The 22,025-nt window shown below is 36.1% G+C and overlaps 2 protein-coding genes and 1 long non-coding RNA gene across 4 annotated transcripts; 1 reads left to right on the forward strand and 2 right to left on the reverse strand.

Annotated features, from left to right (window-relative positions):
- Positions 1–202: 202 nt before the first annotated feature.
- LOC129297537 (uncharacterized) lies at positions 203–1,273 on the forward strand. Its single transcript, XR_008590212.1, has 3 exons — positions 203–314; positions 1,003–1,119; positions 1,263–1,273. It is a non-coding gene; the product is annotated as an uncharacterized LOC129297537 (long non-coding RNA).
- A 770-nt stretch (positions 1,274–2,043) lies between these two features.
- LOC129297536 (diacylglycerol O-acyltransferase 1A-like) lies at positions 2,044–13,456 on the reverse strand. The gene is given in 17 exon segments (XM_054935870.1): positions 2,044–2,573; positions 2,782–2,835; positions 3,099–3,161; positions 3,954–4,001; positions 5,688–5,750; positions 6,476–6,496; positions 6,606–6,687; positions 7,079–7,215; positions 7,334–7,435; positions 8,519–8,617; positions 8,770–8,832; positions 8,834–8,894; positions 11,843–11,910; positions 12,075–12,150; positions 12,271–12,344; positions 12,473–12,553; positions 12,642–13,456. Coding segments are annotated over 17 exon segments (1,569 nt in total). The 5' UTR covers positions 13,014–13,456; the 3' UTR covers positions 2,044–2,468.
- Positions 13,457–14,946: 1,490 nt separating this feature from the next.
- On the reverse strand, positions 14,947–19,132 carry LOC129297538 (eukaryotic initiation factor 4A-11-like). 2 transcript variants are annotated; one of them, XM_054935872.1, is made up of 5 exons: positions 19,109–19,132; positions 17,644–17,713; positions 17,348–17,454; positions 16,412–16,842; positions 14,947–15,920 (listed from the first exon to the last, which is right to left on the reverse strand). In XM_054935872.1, the coding sequence occupies exons 2-5, from the start codon at positions 17,709–17,711 to the stop codon at positions 15,285–15,287; spliced, it is 1,242 nt and encodes a 413-aa protein (XP_054791847.1). In that variant the 5' UTR covers positions 17,712–17,713; positions 19,109–19,132; the 3' UTR covers positions 14,947–15,284. The 2 variants fall into 2 exon arrangements, with proteins under 2 accessions (XP_054791847.1, XP_054791846.1); XM_054935871.1 differs by lacking the exon at positions 19,109–19,132 and adding an exon at positions 18,162–18,378.
- Positions 19,133–22,025: the final 2,893 nt, after the last annotated feature.

The following is a 22,025-nucleotide window of genomic DNA, read 5'->3' on the forward strand; positions in this document are numbered from 1 at the left end:
TTTCTTTGTCATCATGCAGAACGTATCATATTAAAAATGATTACGTTTTAGGTGTCATTTTTCTGTTGGCATGATAAAAGTAACGTAATGCACACATGCATTTTAAAACAGTTTTCCTGGATTTAAATGTTAATATACCTTGTTAGTTTGTTGTTGTTGGGAGTAATTTGAGGGACTAGAGTATCTTCACCACCATTACACAGGCCTGTAGCTATGGTCGGAATATATCACTCTGGAACCTGCCTGCTTCAGAGTGCATATCAAAGATTCCAACGCGTGCTTCTGTACAGGACATGTTATTTGACAACAATCAAGTGAGTAGATGATTACTTTTATCTCTTGAGATGTTTTATTGACAACAATCTAGAAGCTTGACAATAGAAAAAGAATGGTGTATTGAGTATTGACTTGGGGTTAGAAGCGAGTAACTATGTTGACCTCTTGTTATCATAGTTACTCATACGAGTTAACTTTCTTCAGTGTTGAATATTAAAAGCTAAGGTGAATGGTTAGCAACATGTCTGGTTGCTTGACAAGCACCCAAATGTTTTCTTGACTAGGAGATAAGGCGGCAACCCATGTGGATATTTGCCCAAATCCCACCTTATTCTTGTCAGCAAGCGTCGATTTATGCCAACCATCTGCATTCCATGCTGAAGAAAGTTGGTCCACTTGGACAACCTTGTTAACATGAGTTTATTAGAACTGATGATAGAATTGATTTTATTGCTTTTTTTTTCAATATCTTTGGCCTGACTTGGAGGTGAATTTTCTTTCAAATACTAAATAGTAGTTTACTTGGTTATGATATGTATGGGAAAGCTTTTAATGCTTTATATCCAACATATTATCACTTTACTAGTGTATGTTGTGGTGTGTGACTTCTTTTGCATTTGCTGTTAACTTCTGGTGAACAATGACTTGTTGGTGCTGATAATATGTACAAGTTCTCACTGCATCAATAGCTCTTCTATTCTGTTAATCTTTGCATATCCGTGTCAGATATTGGCAATCGGTGCGGATCCTCTACTTAATCGATTTGACATGAACGGTGTGATCCTTTCACAAATACAGTGCGCTCCTCCGTCATCCTTCTCTATCTCCTTGCATCCATCAGGGGTATTGTCTCGATTAATCTTCTATTGTTAACATTTTCAGTCACTATACATTTTGAGGTTATTGACTTGTCGCTGAAGCTCTCCTTATATCCATGTCAGATATTGTCGTGATTAATCTTAATCGGTACATTTTATTTGTCTCAGATCATGGCAGCGCTGGAGGTTATGGTTCTCTTGTGGATGTTATCTCCCAGTTTGGAAGTCACATGTGCACGTTTCGTTGCCGAAGTCTTTAACTGGAGTTGTTTGGTGTATTTTGTCTTGAAGAATATTTGTAGGCTGCGGTTCTTTCGTTAATGGGAGAAGTTTTCCTCACTGCGCATTTTATGGACCGGAGAAGTTTACGTTTAATGGAAAGTTATGAATTATTCTTGCCTTCAATTTTTGTGGATTTAGTTAATGGTAAAATGCATATTTTAACATACGTCTTTTTTGTTGGTAGGAAAAAGTTTGTATGAGTTGGGTTTTGAGAATTATTATAAGTCAAGATAGGGTTTACAAAAATATTTACAAATATTCCATCAACAAATTCTTACATTAACAATAAAATTTGAATTTATGATAATATTAAGAGACATTATTTTAGATACTGAATCCAGCTAACTATACCCTCCTAAAAAAGAAATCCAGATAACGAGCTCAAAACAAGGAAATTATGAATGCAATTTTCATCTGATGTGAAGAACGAAAACAAAAGCCTCACGTCACTGAAGGGATTGGCATGTGAATAGTACAATGTGCTTATTCAAAACTCTTCCAATAAGCTATCAACCCAAAAATCTTGATTAATGACTTTCTTAACTATTCCTTTTAGTCTCTCTTTTCTTCTTCTCGCAAGGTTAATGTAATGCAAAGAAACGGGGAAAATAGCATCAATGCAAGCCGATTCCCCCCCAAGCCCACCAAAAAAAAAAAAGAAGACTCCTTCACAACGATGCGAACGATGGCAATTAACAAAATCAATATGGTGCATGCAACAATGTCCTCCATGTATCACGATTATAGAGAAGTGCTCTGGTATCAAAATTCCAGAAAGTTTTATTCAACATAACGTGGACGCAACATGTACGGGAGGCATTTCCAGATCATGGGTATCTAACCTAGACCATTTACAATTTTGTAATCAGTTACTAACATAAGCCAGTTTCACACCGCTACATTGGCATCTATCATTGTACATGGATTAGCATGAAACAACATCAAGAAAATGTCACTTGGAGACGCTCAGCCCATGGCAACCACTATCAGTATCAAGGCAGAAAACGTTTCCCGTAGAAAAAATAGGCAGCCACATATCTACAACAGCCTGAAGAACTCTTCCACTTGCATGGTTGATGATGCAATGCCAGCTTAGTCAATTTTCTTTTTCCTATTCATCAAGTCATGGTAGTATAACAACACGCACATAGGTTGGCCAAGAATACTGAATATGAACCAAAAAATCATATTCCCAACCTGGCATGAAGAAAATAAATCACTTCCAGAATATGAAGCAACACTTTTCTTTTTTTCTTTTTTTTTTTGGGTCAAATCAAATCAGGAGGGTTTGAATGATTACTATTTATATTTTATATACTCTTACCACCTAAGCTAGTCTCATAGCTAAATAATGACGTAACATTGACAGAATGAAATCATCACATGGGGTATCAAAGGGGCATACCATTGAGCTTCTGAATTTGTTCTGAAGGTAATTCGTAATCAAGACCAACGGAACCTAGAAAAAGCAGCAGCACAATCATGATTATAATTATTATTTCAAGTGAACCGACTGCAATTCATTCACAGAATTGTTTTTTTTTTTGGCCACTCACAGATTTTGAGTTACCAACAGTAAATAACTAAGAATGAATTCAAACTCAACAGAACAACTAACAATTACAGCATCTGGTTTTCTTGGTCTTGTGAATTACTGTAAGAAGGCACTTAAATTTAACGGTAGCAGCGTCAAGGCCCCAAAATAAAAGGATGGTTATATACCTGAAACATGATTCCAATAAAAGCCCACAGCTTAAAAATGTGGCAAGGAACGGCAATGCACAGCTGCACTCAGATGAACAGAAAGCATGAATAAAATTACAGTCAGCTTTCTTTAAAAGAAAAATTGTCAAGTTAAACAGATTTGTGCATGTACTTCAATTGATAGGAACCACATTAAGTCATTAACTAGTGGCAGGCTTCATCAAATATGACCATAAAAAGTGCACGAAAATGAGTCATGAGTCAAGTCGGACAACGATTCACATCACAAGTGACTCTACACATGTTTCAATAAAGCTTGAGAAAATGTTCATGCCAATATCATGAATGCACAATGAGGATTGAGGTGTGATTCCTTCAACGGAACCAGGAATTTTGAGCTGCCCATCATATCAGTCGACCACATTAAATTTTACCAGACGCCTTTACCCCTTCTTGAATATTTTTTATGCATTTTAAACCCAAATTTGTAAAACTATAATAATATAAAAATTAGTGAAGATAGCATAATGCCATGTCAGAATCCAACCGGGACAGGTTTAACACCTATATGATACACACAAGCCAAGCAACAGGTCAGGTACTTGGTTTTGCTTAGTCTTGGCTTAGCTCTTAAGGCCCTTTGACATTTGTGGTTAGATCTGTGATGCTGGCTAACAGGCTAAAGTCATTGGCAAATTTATAGTTTTAAACTTTTAATCGTCTCCCCCAAACCCTGTCAAAGGACATGGATCAAAGAACATCTGGGATGAAGTTAAACAAGCTCTAGCCAACTTTTTATAAAGCAGCCATACTATCAAAATACATTATAATGTAATAAGAGGGAAACGGGTTGATAGAGGATAAACCACACACCTCATGGAACACAGCAGATACCAGGAAGGCGATTAAAACAGCAACACCCTGTACAGTAATGAAGCAAAAAGTTACAAGGAATCTAGAACTCAGAAAAAAGCATGTCAACGTTATAAATCCAAATTTCAGCCAAGAAGAAATAACTCACATTCAGGCCAAAAGAAAAAGAACTCAGTTTAATATTTATAACAGATCTAAAAACAGAAAAAGAAAAGACAGATAAGTTATAAATTAACTCGATACCTCTCCTAAGCTTGTTTAATCACACGAGTCTACAAGCATATGCATATTTATGTTTGAGCATGCAAGAGTCAATACTTGAAACTACAAACAAAGGCTAACCTTGAATATTGACTCTCAATTTAAAACCCCCACCAAAGAACTTAAAAAACATATTTGGTTTTGCTATGAACAATTCAATGGATCAATTAAGATATAGAACTAAATATACAAGAATAAAGATTATGAAATATGTTGCATTTTGCATGTCCTCATGCTAGCTCCCAAGCTTTCCCGAGTAAATCCAGTCCTTGTTCTCCCTGCATAAGTACTCAAGCCTTTTCTAATAATCATATGACATAATGATGCTTCTTACTATGAGGTGATACAATAAAGCAAATAAAAATTCAGGAGCTGCACAACTAAGAAGTTTGTAAACCCTTTATCATACCGTGCAGAGATTGCAATTTAATATTTGAAACTATCTTCCAGAGGGTTTTTTTTTTATTTTTTTAATAAAGGTAGCCCCTATCTTGAGCTGTGAGTTCCAGAGAGATGCCAACATGACAAGTCAACAGCAGCCAAAATTGCTTTTATAAGAAACTCTTGATTATTGAAGGTACTAATTGTAAAGTAGCCCAAGAACCTTAAATTATACCACCTTCCTTCTGATGGGGATGGGCTTAGCCCTCAACTGCAGACATATTCTAGGAGTTTAAAGATGAAAAGAGACTGGCATTTGCAGATGTGTACTAGGAAAAGTAGGAAGAAGAAAAGGGTTCCAAGTGAGACTGTAGAGAGAAAATGAGGAATTTCATACCTCTGGCCGTTAGAAAGAGAGAGGATTTGGGAATATAGTCAAAGGTACAGGACCAGAGGGAGGTAAGAAGATTTTGAGTGAATTTCTATTGGATAGCCTATGCCTTCGATTGCATAGGAACCTTGGCTTATTCTTTATTTTCCTCTTGCTATTGCTGATCCTGTAGCTAACCCTGTAAGACTTATACTCTACCAGGATTTTATACGAATAAACAATATAATTCGGAAGTTGGACTTTGCTTTCCCAATGCCATGTGGTAAAAACGGTGGCAATAGCAAATATCCATGCATGTCATTTATCATTTATCAGAAGTCATATCTTTGCAGTCTGCTTTGTTTTCGATTTGTTTTGCATCATTCAATCAGTATGTAATGTGCCTCCTATTAAGTTATTGTACAATGCAACACATTTTCCTTTTTCAAAATGTTCACCATCCTTTTCTTTCAACAAATGAAATATAAATCAAATTAATTGTTGCAATGGAAGGAAAGGAAAGAAGTTCCTCAAAACAAACAGGCAACAGTAGGCTTCAATGTTTCACCACCCTCACCCAAACAAAAAGAAGAGATAGGCTAAAAGATAGAAGATAGCCATATAAGTGATGAACACAGTCAGATGATAAGACAAGCAATGTGCTTGACCACCAGTCGTTCACACTCCAGTTAGTGAGACAGATTCTTTATTGCTCAAAGTACCTTGGGTATACCATTCCTTAAGCATGGAAAATATAAGTGGCGGACCATCCATTTGTGCACAGGCTGTAATGGAAAAGAATAAAGTCAGTTATATAGTGATAGATTAAAAGAATACTTGTAAACCGCACATATGTTACTCAAAGTTCTGGAACTATTTGTTAAGGATGTAGTAAAACTCAAGCCAACCATAGATATTGCCGACAGTTATTTGGGTGCTCCAAAATACCTCATAGGCAAGCATCACACACTATTCTAGTTTACTTTTTTGGAGGCTATATGAAATTCAAACTGAACACTTTCATTATAGTTGCCGTATGCCATAGAATCAGTCCATATATAGTTTATACTGTAGTAAGTTCTCTCTTCATTGGGGTCTTACACAAATAGGAAAGATTTAAAACTTTAATTGCGAAGTAGAATTTTCACAGTTTTGCCAACTTACAAAACAACATAACACTTTTAATGACTAATGGATATATCAATACATTTAAGGGCTCAATTAAGCTCTGTCTCCTAAAGACCACTATGTTTACACTAGGAACCGCCATGAAAGTAGACAAAATTCAAACAATGATTTTCAAAAATTTGAGGAGTTTCACCGAGATCAAACCTAATATCACACCAACAAATTATGCTGCATGAAAACTTCAAAGTTCAACGTAAGTAAACAAATAGAAATGGAACCGAACAAAAAAAAAATGAGAACCAAAGCAAATGACCCAAGTGAAAATAAAAAATCAACTCATCCGATTCCGTCACCAAAATAAAGTCTGAACAAGTAGACATACCATGTTCCACATTCTCCAGTACTGATGACATCAGCAGCATAAATGCACCACGGACAAAAAAGGTCAGAAATTCAATTCATGAAAATCTGGTAAACAAACAACCCAGAAATATGCCAGGACAAACAACTACCTCTTCAACAGTTTTTGCATTCCACCAATCTTTATAAAACTCACGGTCACCAAACCGAAGAAGCTCAGCAAGTATATTTAGCCTACATTGAAGTAGTGCCTCTTAGCATAGACCGTCCCAAAAATAAATCATATCTAAAATATCAAAGCTGATCTTTCAGATTTAATAGCTTTAAATGAACTATCCCCCACAAACAATCTCATCCATACTTTGCTCCCTGTCACTCCGTATTTTCAAATATTTAGTTAACGGAGCCATAGGTAGAGAAACAAAAAGAATCCACAGAATTCATTATACATCTTGAGAAGCATATCTCTTAGATTGCAATAATCACCACAAGTACATGTATCAGAATCAACTGGAAATCCCCATCAACACTGCAGTTACTCATGAAGGTATATCGTTAGGTGGAAATTATTTGTCTGTAAATAGACACGCTAAGCTGAAAGATAGATGAAGGACGTAGTGCACACCAGAGGTGAAAAAAGCAGTAGAACATGCAGAGCCACACATATAAATTTGGAACAGAAAGCTTTAGAACTCTTTCAAGGGCATAAAGGAGGTTTCCCTTCAAAGGATGTTCTGAGTTTTGGACAATAGGATTAATATACTGCAAAAACAGATGATCATATAGACATTAGAATATATCAAAAAATACAAAAAGGAAAATTTGAGGAAATTATCAGAGGTAGACAAGAACATTTAACACATGAATAACTGCTGCTTACTTGTTCTATTATAAATCCCATAACTCCAGTAAATATTATCAGCTTCATAAGTTGACGAAACACCCATCCTTTTCGAATATATGGTGTGCGGGGATAGCTTGGCTATATCAGAAAGCATCAAGTTGACAAAAAGAGAATGCATTAAACAAGTGAGTGATAGAGATGTCATAATTGTGCTCAGGAAAACATTATTTAGATAAATTCGAACCAATTATAACAGCAGTTAGATAGGCACAAGCAAGTCAAGTAGATTTGCACATTTTACTCTTTAGAACTAAGACGAGTCTCAAAATAAATTGCAATAACCTACTGGCTACTGTAATGAAGACTGCAATTCAATGCTAGAAGAAAAAAATACTACAGTTTGATTCGTTTTCTGTTGATGAATGATAAACATCATACAAACCGCAGCTCTCATATATGACCAAAAAACAAAATAATGGTGCCAAAAAAAAAATCCATAGTTTCTAAAGGGCACCAAAAACAAAGTAATAATTGAGGGAAATGTAACCAACAGCATATGTGCTTGAAAGAAATCAAATTCAATAAGGAAGTGAGCAGAGTTTTCTATGGATGGAGGGTGCAAAACTGATGCTCGAGTGTAAATTTTAAAGTCCTGTTATCAATTTCCGAGCACAATGAATGCCAATACCAGCTATTCAGCTTTTTGAAGGCATGTCAAAAGAAGAAGAAGGTTAAATGGTTAAAAATTGGTCATGGAAATAAAATAGAGGAGAAGCAATAAGAGTACTTCCCAAAGTGAGCATTCATTGAAGACAAGAAGGAGGCTTTCAGTAAATTCCAGCTAGGTAAGTACTTGTGCAGCAAACTAAAATAATCTAGGTTTGAACCCTAGAAAGATTCCTTGGGACCAGAACCACATGGCCTTGCAGTGCACTCAAAGATTAGTCTTTGCATAGACCATAAGATGGATAGCTGGGAGACGCCTCTCAGTTTACACTAAAAAATAATCCAGATCAACTAATTTCCTAGGCAAGATTATAGATCGTTGGTGTATCACTTCTGACATCAACTCTAATGAAACATCCCAAACAAAATTTGGTAGCTTTAAATAAATATAAAATACCCTTTTATCCATTAGCATGCAAAAATGCTTTAGGATGTAGAACATTTTGAATTAAAAAAAAAAAACATAGATAAATTGCTTAGAAGTGCTGCCACCACCTGGTAACATAATGTAGGAGCAATCATGAAGTATGTCAAGCTCTTCAAGCTCACATTTCTTTGGCACTCTATATTCAAAGTATTAGGTAGTGCTTCTTCCTATATAACACAGAAGAATATTGAGTACAATGATTGAAAGGGGTTGGGGTGGGGGGGAAGTTCAAAAAACAGTAATTTATCATTCTCAGAAGAAATTATCTCATAATATTATTAGCCCGTTGTAAGAAAGAATGGAGGAGGAAGTAGGTAACCTTTTCAATTGATCTGGCAAGTGCTCTCATATCATAGTTGGTGTGAGCATAAGACACCAGTTTTTAGCCACACAATGCAAGCCAAAAGCATCAATGTAACACCTGACAAAAAAGCAGAATCACACCTGCAAAGAAAGACCACAGATCATTAAGACATCTTCACACTCCCTATCTAGGAAATGGCCAGGCATTCCCATCACAGTAGTTATTTTATTCACTAATTAGACAAATTCACTTCCACCAACATTGTTAGTTGAGGTAGTCAGAGGAGACGGTATCTCTTCTATAAAGCAGGATTCAATTTTTCTAGGAGTAAAAATCTATATGCAACAGGCTGAAAGGGGTAAACGCACGATCCACATCATCCATGAAAAGGACTTAGACTAGACAAAACCTAAAGAACCTCCTACCTGCAATAACAAAAATAGACAACTTCAGTTCATGGACGCATACGACTTAGCACGATCTCATGGCTGGTTAATGGCCTGCAAACGTTACCCTGACATACTACATTGACATATATTAAATGCAAATGAAGGTGGCCATGATTTAATGTTTAGTCATTAATGACCAGTTTCCTTGTATTGCATGACACTCATTAGGGATGTTTGAATTAACACAGGGTCCTAGTCCTTGATGTGTGTATTATGAGTAAAATCCAAAAACGTCGACAAGTAGTAACACCAAGGATTAGGTGGTGGCAATTAAAAGGTGAGAAGCAAGATATTTTCAAGCAAAATCTTTTGGATAAAGGAATTTGGGATTCTCAGGGAAGTGCTAACATCATATGGGAGGATATGGCTAAAAAGATACGGGAGGTTGCAAAAGTAGTTTTGGGAGAATCGAAAGGTTCTGGTCCGAGAGATAAGGAGTCTTGGTGGTGGAATAATAGTGTACAGGACAAAATCAAGTATAAGAAGAACTGTTTTAAAGCCATACATTTGTGTAACAATGAGGAAAATTGGGAGAGGTACCGTATGGCTAAGAAGGAAACTAAGAGAGCTGTGGGTGAAGCTCGTTCCAAAGCTTTTGAAGAATTTTATAAGAACCTTGAGACGAAGGAAGGAGAGCAAAATATTTATAAGATTGCCAAGAGTAGGGAAAGAAAATCAAGAGATCTAGAACAGGTAAGGTGTATTAAGGATGAAGAGGGAAGAATTTTAGTTACAGATGATGAAATTAAAAATAGATGGGAGACTTATTTTTCTAAACTTTTCAATGATGGAGAGGATTCATCTAGTAACTTGGAGGATTTAGTAACTGGTGAAGGAGAACAAAATTTGTCATTCTATCGAAAAATACGTGATAAGGAGGTAAAGGAAGCTCTTAAGAAAATGGCAAATGGTAGAGCTAACGGACCTGATTGTATATCTATCGAAGCGTGGAAATGTTTAGGTGAAGAAGGGGTGAGATGGTTAACTAAGTTATTTAATGTGATTTTACGGTCCAAGAAAATGCCTGATGAGTGGAGGAGAAGTACATTAATTCCTATTTATAAAAATAAAGGAGATATTCAGAATTGTACTAACTATAGAGGGATTAAACTCATGAGCCACACAATGAAATTGTGGGAGAAAGTAATTGAGCACAGGTTGAGATTGGAGACAAGTATTTCTGAGAATCAATTTGGTTTTATGCCAGGTAGATCAACTACAGAGGCGATTTATCTACTAAGGGGATTAATGGAAAAGTATCGTTGTAAAGATAAAGATCTACACATGGTTTTTATTGATTTGGAAAAAGCTTATGACCGTATACCAAGAGAAGTGCTTTGGAAAGCGTTGGAAAAAAAGGGAGTACGGATTGCTTATATTAAAGCCATACAAGATATGTATGAGGGGGTAAAAACTAGTATAAGAACGCCTAGTGGTCAAACAAAGGATTTTCCTATAAAGATTGGACTACATCAGGGATCATCTCTGAGTCCTTATTTGTTCAACTTGATTTTAAATGTTTTGACGGAACATATTCAAGAGGAAATCCCGAAATGTATGCTCTTTGCGGATGATATAGTTCTTATAGCAGAGACAAGAGAAGAGGTTAATTGCAAACTTGAGTTATGGAGGAGGACATTGGAGTCGAAAGGTTTTCGTCTGAGTAGAAGTAAGACGGAATATTTATATTGTAAATTTGGTAAAGGACTATTCGAAAATAATTTCGAAGTGAAATTGGGAGATCAAATTATACCTCAAGTGGAAAAGTTTAGATATTTGGGAGCCATTATTCAAAATGATGGCGAAATCAGTGGAGATATTTCACATAGAATTCAAGCTGGGTGGTTTAATTGGAGAAAAGCTAAAGGAGTTATTTGTGACCGTAGGGTGCCTAATAAACTTAAAGGAAAGTTTTATCGTACTGCTATCAGACCGGCAATGTTATATAGTAGTGAATGCTGGGCTCTAACGGGGCAGCAAGAGCATAAAGTTGGAGTAGCAGAGATGAGAATGTTACGATGGATGTGCGGACATACACGTAAAGATAAAATTCGAAATGAGCACATACGTGAAAAAGTGAGGGTGGCACCTATTGAGGAAAAAATGGTAGAAAATCGGTTGAGATGGTTTGGGCATGTACAAAGAAGACCAAGGGAGGCACCAGTGAGAAGAGTGGAACATATAACTTTGAGTCCGATTAAGAGAGGTAGAGGAAGGCCTAAGAGAACACTCTTGGAAGTTGTTGAACGTGATCTCTTAATTAATAATATTTCTAAAAGCTTAATAAATGATAGAGCACAATGGCGTCTTGCAATCCATGTAGCCGACCCCACCTAGTGGGATAAAGGCTTGTTGTTGTTGTTGTTGTTGTTATTGAATTAACCTGCAACACCAGATGAACCAAACATCAAACTATGGTTTGCCAAAGGGCTTTAAAAATCCCTCCTTAATTACTGCAAGGATTATACTAGATTACGGCAGAGTTCTTTACTTGCAATCCTTACAACAACTAAAACTCGTGCTACCCTAGAAGCAAAATCTTCCTTGATGGACATAAACGGTGTTACCAGTAACATACAGAGAGGATATAATATGAAACTCCAAATGAATTTTAGGCTCCAGGGAAGAATTATACCAACCTGAGGATTACTAAAACCGGATATAACACTGCAGCTGACGTAATGGTTACATGTAGTAGAACAACAACCTGAGATATTTCGGTCCATGTTCCCAAACAAGTAAGTTGGAAAGTTGCATTCCCGAAAAGTATTAAACCATAAAGCATTTATCAGTCCAAACAGACAAGAAAGACAGAGGACAACGAAATCTCTTGTAATAATTTTAAAAAAAAATCTTGAAAAAATCACTTACTGGTTCAGGTACATGCTTCTTTTGCGCCAATTTGTCCACTACAAAGGCTGCAAGAGGAAATACTGCAAGGGAAAGGCTGCAAAAGGAAGCGCTGGTAAGGGTACATAACACCAGATGACAAATCCAACCAAGCAAGGATTCTCGTAAGTCCTAAAATACAGAGTTTATTCATCAAGGAATTAATTGAAGGCATTACCAACACATGAAGAGTGGCCAGTCTCTCAAAGATTTTGAACTAAACCAAAAGCCATACTTAATCAACCAACCGTACTGAAACATCAATAAATAAATGAATGAATGAATAAGAAAGACAAAAGTGAGCTGTCAAACAGACTTAAGCAGAACGGGAAATTTAAATCGCTCATGATGAATAGACTGAATAAATGGAAGAAGCAAACCTTCATTAAATTCTCAATGATAAGCCGACTGTTCACCGCAACAAGCACAACAATACAGAGGTTGAAAAGGCCCGCGTGACTCTGCAATTCGTAGATTATTAAGTGAAGTTTTGCTGAGCCAGTAAAAAAAGCCAATACGTTAAACTAGAAAGAATTTCACCGCCACAACCTGTCTGAAAATTTTGTCGGAGCTGAGAGGGCTTTCCTTGATTCTGCGATGAGCTGGAACTGAAGGACGATAAGCAAATTTAAGTTCGGAAACATCCGGGAACTGGTCTGGAATCGTCTGATCAATCACATTGGGACCTTCCAACTCCTGGTTCCCACCCTCGGTGCCGGACTTGGAATAATTGGAGTCAGAATCTCCGAGAACATCTTGAGCAGAACTCTCGGCTTCAGAAGCCTCAGGCCTAACAGAAGACTCTGACAGGGGCCTTCGACGAAGAGAGGCAAGGTTGAGATCCAAATCGCTGTGAACGGAGGCAGTAGTAGTAGTTGTAGCCGAGGTGCCAACACTTTCAGGCACCTGAGAAACCGCCATGGAGTAGAGAAACCAGACCCTCACACGATCACACCAAAATAAGATAAAATAAAATTTCCGATGAGAATCCTAATGATTAGCTTGATAATGAGAATTGAAAGTGGATGCAGAGAAGAGGAATCTGAAGAATGTCAGGAGAGAGAATATTGAAGAGGGGAATTGTACTTTGACGTAATTGAGAAGATGAGAATGAAACAGTGAACAAATATGAATAAGAAGAGAGGTGATGTAAATTGTGATAGAATAGAACAGTGATCAGGTGAAGCTAGCGCCTTTGGAAGATTGTTTTGGGTTTGATTAGAAGGAAACGAATGAATGAAGGAAAGAAAAGTGGGGGATGTATGTGCATGCAGAATGAGACCGTTGGAAGATTCCTTGTCCTGACCAGAGAGATCTGAGGAGGCACCGCCTCTGCTTGACATGTAACCCTGCCTGCCATTTCTTAACGTATAAGCCGAAAGGACACGACTTCAACTCTGTCCGACTCCCTCCCCAGCCTTGTTTTTTTTTTTTTTTAAATCACTCACTAAATTACATTTAAGAATGGCACTCATTTTTATAATTGATAGACAATAATTGGCTCGAAAAGAAAGTGAATTTTATACAATATTTTCAGTTATATTACCGGTTCTTTTACCAAACTTATTAATTAAATTCATGTTTTGCAATTTTTTCCTAGACATGCACGTAACGTATCATTCGTTTGAAATCACCTTTTGTCTTTTATGGGGGGAAAAAACAAACGGAATTTTATTGAAGTAATTATTATTATTATGATTCTCATATAGATACTCCATGCAATACCAAGCCCGAATGGCAAGGCAGTTTCCATCACACGCGGACGTCATCTCGTACAAGGCCGTGTCACATTTTTATTTTAGTTATTTTTTACGAAAATATTAATTACAGAAAATAATCATAATTAACATATTCCATTAAAGAACATCCGTAGTAGCAATTCTTCAAATCCATACTTAAACTTTTTCGATGACATTAGCTGAATAACACTACCATTTACAGGACTAAACTTTTCGGGTTTCGTGTTACATGAAGAAGGGAAAGATTTTGTATCATCAGATTGAACTATACAGTTGAGACACTCCAAAATAAGAACCAAGGTAATTTGGGCACGTTTTACTGAGAAATGACACTCCAAAATAAGTATTGGTGAGGAATTGTAAAGAATGGAAAAGGAGAGGCCTGTATGTAAAAGTAAGGAGATGCAAGAATTGGAGAAATAAATCATTGAAAAAATCACATCCAAGAACTTCACAAAAAACTTAATTGCAAACAAGAACCAATATAAAATGAATTTTTGTTAAAATAAAATTATAAACTTATTTTTTTAAAATAAAACTTATTATTAATCCTTATCTGTAAATAATTTTCTTGCCAAGTTGACTCTCCTCCCTTAATCATTGGAAAACATTCAATAAACAAATAAATCACTGGAGAAGCTGGAGGATTTCATGTAAGCATTCTTGATTGGATATGACTAAGGTAGCTAGAGTCTAATCTACCATGCAACAGATGATATTGATTGAATCATTGAATTTTTAGAAGTTAAAAATGCAGCAATCTGCCTCCCTGGAGTTTACAAGAGCAAGTAGAGCGTGCTACCTGCTATTATGTGTGATTGGGGGGAGGAATTTCTGAGTTCTGATAAATTGCAATTCATTGCTTGCGATTTTTTATGACCGTCACCATTTCTTTGCCAAATTTTGTATTTATAGCGATCTTTATGTCATATAAATTAAATCAATTATTTCTTTGTTCTTTATGAATTGTGTGAATTTCTGACATCTTACAAACCTAGAAAGATTCTGATACAATATATTTTCCACTTAGCTTTATATGCAATTGAGAAAGAGTGGGCTTTGGGAGGTTTAATTACTTCCATGTCCCGTGCATCGCATGCTAGTTAAAATTAAAATTAATAATAGAAACCAAATTCATCTAAATTTTTAGAATCCGAGAAATTAATAATAGAAAAACTGGCTACAAGAAATGTGACGCAATGGCCATACACCAAATTGCGGCAACCAAGGGATTCCACAGTGCAAGCAATGTCTTATCACTTAGACAACATATAAGTTAAATCAATTACTAGGTCTATTAAACAAGGTTTAATCTTTAAACTGGAGATCTAACAAAATTGGAAAAAGGGGGAAAAACAGCATTACATGATACTTACCAAAGAGAATCCAACTTTTCTCTGATAATTTTTCAGATAGCATCTTTCCTCTACTAATGATGGACAGCAAAATCCCATCATAGAAGTTCAGCAACATTAGATGGCAGCTCCTCAATTACCACATTATAAAATCTCTGGATATCAAACAGCATTCTTTCATCGTCCCTTGTCACAAAATTGATTGCAACACCTTTCCTACCAAACCTTCCGCTCCGGCCGATACGATGGAGATAGTTCTCAGGCTGAGTAGGAAGATCATAATTAATAACCAATGACACTTGCTGGACATCAATACCACGAGCCAAAAGATCAGTTGTTATTAAAACACGAGATGATCCAGAACGGAATTCTCGCATAATGATATCCCTGGTATTCTGGTCCATGTCTCCATGGGTTGCTGAAACTGTGTGGTCCCGGCTTCGCATCTGGTCAGTGAGCCAATCAACCTTCCTTCTGGTGTTCACAAAAATGACACTCTGAGTGATGGCCAATGTTTCATAGAGATCACAGAGTGTGTCTAGCTTCCATTCCTCCCTCTCAACATTAACATGAAACTGTTTTATGCCCTCCAAGGTTAGCTCATCACGCTTCACAAGAATTCTAACAGGTTTGTTCATAAACTTCCTAGTGATCTCAAGAGCCTCAGGAGGCATTGTAGCAGAAAAAACTCCCACCTGAATCTGGGACGGAAGTAGCTGGAATATATCATATATCTGATCACAACAACAACAAGGTTAATGCAGTCATACAAATAAATTGGACTTCTACCCCACAAAAATTCCTGCAGTTGCACCGAGGCAACTATGACTAGCAATTGAGCATGCATAATCTTCAAGATAATGTAAATACAAAAGCCATTCATAGAGCAAAAGAAATTTTAAATAAAGAGAATAAAATATACATTGAGGAATAATTCATCGGCATAGCACATAGAAATCTTAAACAGGAATTAGTCTAAAATAAACAAAATTAATTTAAGTAAACACCCAAACCTGCTTAAAGCCCTATAAAGTAACTCAAGGAGTTACTTTTGATTGAGTCAGAAGCACGTTTACAAGGTTTCTAAGAATGAACCCATATGAATTTGCATATACAAATACAAAAATATGCAGACACGTAATATTTAAAAGTATGCACAAATCACAAATGACAAAAGAATCACTTGGGTCTGAAAATGAGAAAGAAATTATGATTATAGAAGTACCTGATCTTTGAAACCTCGAGAAAGCATTTCATCTGCCTCATCCAAGACAAACATCCTGATGTTCTCTGGCCGAAGTGACTGCCTGCGCAGCATGTCAAATACACGACCAGGGGTACCAACAACAACATGAACACCACTAGATAGAATTCGTTGGTCTTCACGAACACTAGTTCCTCCCACACATGCATGCACCTTTACACCAAGATAGTCTCCAAGCGCCCGCATAACCTTCTCAATCTGCTGAGCAAGCTCTCGAGTTGGTGCTAATACCAAGGCCTGGCATTCCATCAAACTGTAGTCGAGCTGCTGCAAAATCCCAGAGCAGAATGTTGCTGTCTTTCCAGTTCCAGACTGAGCCTGTTGAATAACATCAAGTCCCTTGCAGAAGGGAACTATTCCCCTTTGCTGAATAGCTGACGGCTTCTCAAATCCTATCGTAAAAACCATACTAATTTAATAATGTAAGCACTCGACTATGCAGCTGTGACAAACATGCACGCACACAACTATACAACCAAGATTACAACAGAAAAAAAAAAAAAAAGGGTGGCAATACATACACATGATGCATGTTGCTTCTATGTAGGATGTAAAAATTTAACAAGCTCTGCTATTCATAAATCATGAACCTTGTGGCTCATTTCTTAGATTACATACAAATGCACAGGACCCACACTAGTTGATTGATTGATTTATTGATAATAAAGAATCATATTAACACCATGTCCATAGTTAGTGATATCCTCCGTACATTTGAAAAAGCAATAACCCACCGTAAAGGACACGAATAAAGAGTTTCATAATTACACAGTAAATTACAAAGGGAAAATACAATGGACATTTACAGCATTATATAATCAAGTTCATGGTACTGAACTACAATAAAAGCTATTTTTGGACAAAATTAACATTAAGTGCAGAAGGGATAAAATCTACCATATGCATAAATGCCTCTGAGAAGATTCTCTTGCAAGCCCATAGCATCAAAACTATCATAAACTTCATCATAAGATGTAAAGAAGTCCTGCCCATCAGTTGTAAGCCTGTAAACATTAAGTCATCGAACCAAGCAATAAACTCAGCACCTAGCTAAAAGCCTAAAATATTATTGTGCTAAGAAAACGACAATTGGGAAACAACAAAACAAGAGCAATAATTCCAATAAGAAGGCCATTACTGAAACCAGATAGCAACCTATTAATTTGAAATTTTGAACAAGTTAAAGTTCTTACAGCTCACTCATTTTGGAGTCATATTGACGAGCATCAAATTGTGAGCTATCGGGTGCTACTCCAGCCATGACTGCAGGAAATAAAGAACAGTTAAACGCGAAATTTATTCAGCAATTGAAATAAATAAACTGGGAGTAGATAAAAAAGAAACCAATTCACATAAGAATAATGTTGGAACAAAAACAACAAAATGATCTAAAAGAAAAGGAATTGTTTTTGAGGGTGGGGGGATTTGACCGTGGTACATTTGAAAATAAAATATTTCACAAACATAGCCACGTTTCTCAACGAACAAACATCATTTTTTGAACTCAGTCATCCATAATCCAAACAATAACTTGGAATTATGAGAAGTGTACCCGACATGCCCGGGCATCAAAAAACAGATCCAACCGCTAAAACCTCAATAATAACTTAAAAGAGATAAGATAAAGATGGAAGGGAAATTTGAAAAAATTCAAACAACTTGCGCCATGACGGAGCAATCCAACTATTGAGGACGGAATTATAATAAAGACCTTTTGGATGACGAGGGATTTTGTATCGAAGAAAAAGCCAAGAGGGGACGACGGTGGTATTATGTGGCTAATAGAAGAGTGGAATTGATTCAGTAAAGCAATTAGGGTTTCCCAAACTCCTCGGATCTACGCCGCGGAGTCGAGGAAGTTGAACGAAGAGCGATTTGCTAAAGCAAGAGTACAACAGTTAAGCAAGTTAACCCAAAAGCACACAAAGTAGGGCTGCACAAAGGACTGGACAGCACTGGACTTCACCCTAACCCGAAGTCCGGTCTCTTTTATGAAAAAGACTGGGTTAGGTAACCCGTAGTCCAGTCTTGTCCAGTAATAACCCGAAGATTAACAGGACCGGACTTGGTCCATAGGACTGGGAGACTGGTCCTGTCAGTCCAGTACTCACTTAGCTTTTTTTCCCTCTTTTTATTCTATGAGAGGCAATAATCCATTCCAACATAATAAACTCAATTAAGATAGTAAAAATACTTATAATAATAATAAATCCATAATAATTTCTAACAATAAGAAAAAAAATATTTTTGTTATAGTCTAAATTATTTAAATTTATAAACTTTAATAAAAACAGTACTCAAAAAATTCAACAACACTATATTACAATAACAATTTAGAAACAAACTTAATAAATCTTTATGCAATCATCTCCTTAGCATCAATTACACTTTAAACATTTGTCAAAAATAAATTAATTATAATTATAATAAAAAAATTAATAGGACTGGACTGGACCAAGTGGTCCGGATGCCTGGTCTCTTGTCCAGTCCAACCCGAAAAAATAGTCTGGTCTTTTTAGTCCTTTTGGTCCTGAAGGACCAGTGACTATACAGACCGAACAAGACTGAGACCATCTCGGGTTGGACTGGACCAGACAGGACTGGGAGACTTTTGCACAGCCCTAACACAAAGTATTATACGGTTTATTCACTGTATACCCTTCGTGAGAGGCTCTTTTCGGTGTATTTGAATTTGCCCCGAGTTACAGTTTCTGGTAAGCTCGAAATCGAACGAACCCGGATATAATGTCATCAGGGACTCGACTTGAGCCCAAATGGGCCCATAACCTTTATTAAGGCCCATCTCAAATAAAGCCGGCCCGTGGATATACGACGTGCTGTGCCCAAGTGACAAATTTGTATTCAACCATTAACCGGATGAACGACTGTTTGAATTCTCGTTGAAAGAAATATTCACATTTAATATTTAATAATTTTTTCAAACATAATTGCAAAAGATATCTGTGGTAGACCAAAAAAAAATGCAATAAATAAATTGTATGGATTTTCTTGGGCCATGAACTAAATTATATGGATTAAAATTGTAACAGATTACTTTTCCATCTCAATTTATAAGGCAATTTTAGACAAAATAACATATGTGTCATCCCAAAATTTAATTAAGAATTTAAATAAATTATGTAGAGGGTTTAATTAATTAATTAATTGGACAGATTAGGGGTTAATTATTAGGCTCAAAAGGCCATTTAAGCATATTGAGCCTCTAAGAAGATTTGAATTAGATTTCAAAAGACTGTTAGGAATTGAGTGTAAAACCTTGGAATTGGTGAAGTTACTTGTTTTGGACTGTTCACCATGGTGAATTATGCTTCTCACCACAGTAAGCGCGTCAAAGTGTTCAAAACTCACATAATGCAATCTAAGTTCATTTCAAGGGAGAAATTAAGAGTTAGGATGAGAGAAAACCTCTATTAGGGTTTCATATTGGTGAACAATAGAGGTGATTTGAAGCTCTACAACCATGGGTAAGCCTTATTGCTTACTTTTCTTATTTATAACCTTTAGAAATTGGTGACCAAATTTGTGGAGGAGTTTCAATCACCAAGATAAGTTAAATGGATTGTTGAGAAATTACTAAATGTTCTTATACCTATATTCTAGAGGTTGGCAACATTTAATGTCATTAAAAAAGAGTTAGGAGTTAACCCTTGTAACATTCTAATTTTTAGATAATAAAGAAATTGGAAAATTGAGGTTTTATTGAAGATAAAAAAAATGATAATAATAAGAATTTATATTATTCGAGGTTAATTAAAAATAATAATATAGTTAGGTATTTAATAATCAATTAAAAATTTAGGTTTAAAATCACATAAGAAATGTTTAGTTAAGATATAATTTTAAGATTTAGAATATATAAATAATTTGTGTGTGTGTGTGTGTGAGTAACAATATTAAAAAAATTGTATTTAGGAATTGTTTGGGTTTCTGCCACATTAAGATAGGATTTTATACCAAATGCTGATTTAAAAATTATTATTTTCTTTAATATAAATTGTTTTACATTGTTTTCCATTAGGTAAAATTTTATTTTCAATTATCATGATAAAGCTTATTCATTATGTTAAATTTTTTCTACTATGGTAGGCTATTCGTAAAATATTTTATTTATATGATAAATTCTTTTCTACCATAGTAGAGTTTTGAAAAGAAGTTTAGTTATTTATTATCATGGTAGAAATTTTTCTACCATGATAAGGGTTCAATGATGTAAAAATGATTTATTTAACTAATAATTTGCAAAAAATCAGTTTAGAAATTTTAAGGTGTTACATATTGGTATCAGAGCATCATGTTTCGAGCCTCTGTTTTGCTGATACTAATTTAAACTTTTATTTAAAACTATTACTTATTTGAACTTAATATGTATTTATTATGTATAGTGTGATGCATTGCATATAGCTGGTTGGCAATATATATTGTTATGGTGTTTCTCATTTTATAGCCATTATATGGATAGGCTAACTTTATTTTTTATTTTTTTTATATCCTGTATCCTTTAAGAAGGGAGAGAGAATGCCTGTCAGTCGCGATAATTTAAGATCCCAACATGAGCACCCACCACCTCCACCACCAAATGAGGAGCCTGATTAGGCAAAATTGAGAGTGCTTGTGAAGACTTTAACAGACAAGGTTCAGAGATATGAACAGGAATTGATGGAGCTAAAGAGACAAAAGGTCGCAAAGAATGGGGATAGGGCTCATGTTAAGAGTCATGTGGGGGAAGGCAGTTCCTCACATCCTATCATTCCGAGAGATTCTGAGCCTAGAAGCGAGGAGACTAGGTAGGAGGAACAGAGAGTCCCACCGACCATTACTGGTGTATGGGAAACTATTAGGAAGTTTAACCCTCCCACGTTTGATGGTAACCTTAAACCATCTGTGGTAGAAGAATGGGTGAAGAGACTCGAGTTCATCTTTCAAGTAGTCACATGCACTAGTAATCAAAAGGTGCAGGTAGCGTTAGTGCTCCTAGTAAAGGGAGTAAGAGATTGGTGGAAAACAACAGGGCCTAGGGACAATTCTACACTCACATGGGAGGAGTTCAAGGAAAAATTGTTCAAGCATTACTTCCCATTAAGTTAAGGTCTGAGAAGGAAGCTAAGTTCCATGCTTTTAAGCAAAGGAACCTCGACGAGGACACATTCATTGCCAAGTTTCAGGAGTTATCTAGATACTCTACCTACCTATAGTATAGGGATGATTCTAAATGGAAGGCCAAGCACTTATTAGAAAAGGCGAGACCAAAATTGAGGAAGCAATTAGCCCATCCGGATATCTGAGACTATGATGAAATATGCATAAAATTGTAAGTAGTAGCCCGTAGTAAAAGAGAGGTTGAGAGAGAGAAGAGGGGGTATTCATATAATAGACCTACAACCTACCCTCAACCCACAGGAAACATTACAAAAAAGAACCATCAGGGTTCGAGTGGCTCATGAAACTAGGGAAGGCAAAAGGGTCTATTTCAAAAGGGCTAAGGACAGAGGAGCCATCATAGTGGTTATCATGGGTCACAAAGGGGTCCAGCAGTATCTACCCCTGTCCCAAGTAC

The sequence above is a fragment of the Prosopis cineraria genome, unplaced genomic scaffold (assembly GCF_029017545.1).
Source record: "Prosopis cineraria cultivar Desert tree isolate PC_DT_omini unplaced genomic scaffold, ASM2901754v1 PC550, whole genome shotgun sequence".
In the NCBI taxonomy this organism is placed as follows: domain Eukaryota; kingdom Viridiplantae; phylum Streptophyta; class Magnoliopsida; order Fabales; family Fabaceae; genus Prosopis; species Prosopis cineraria.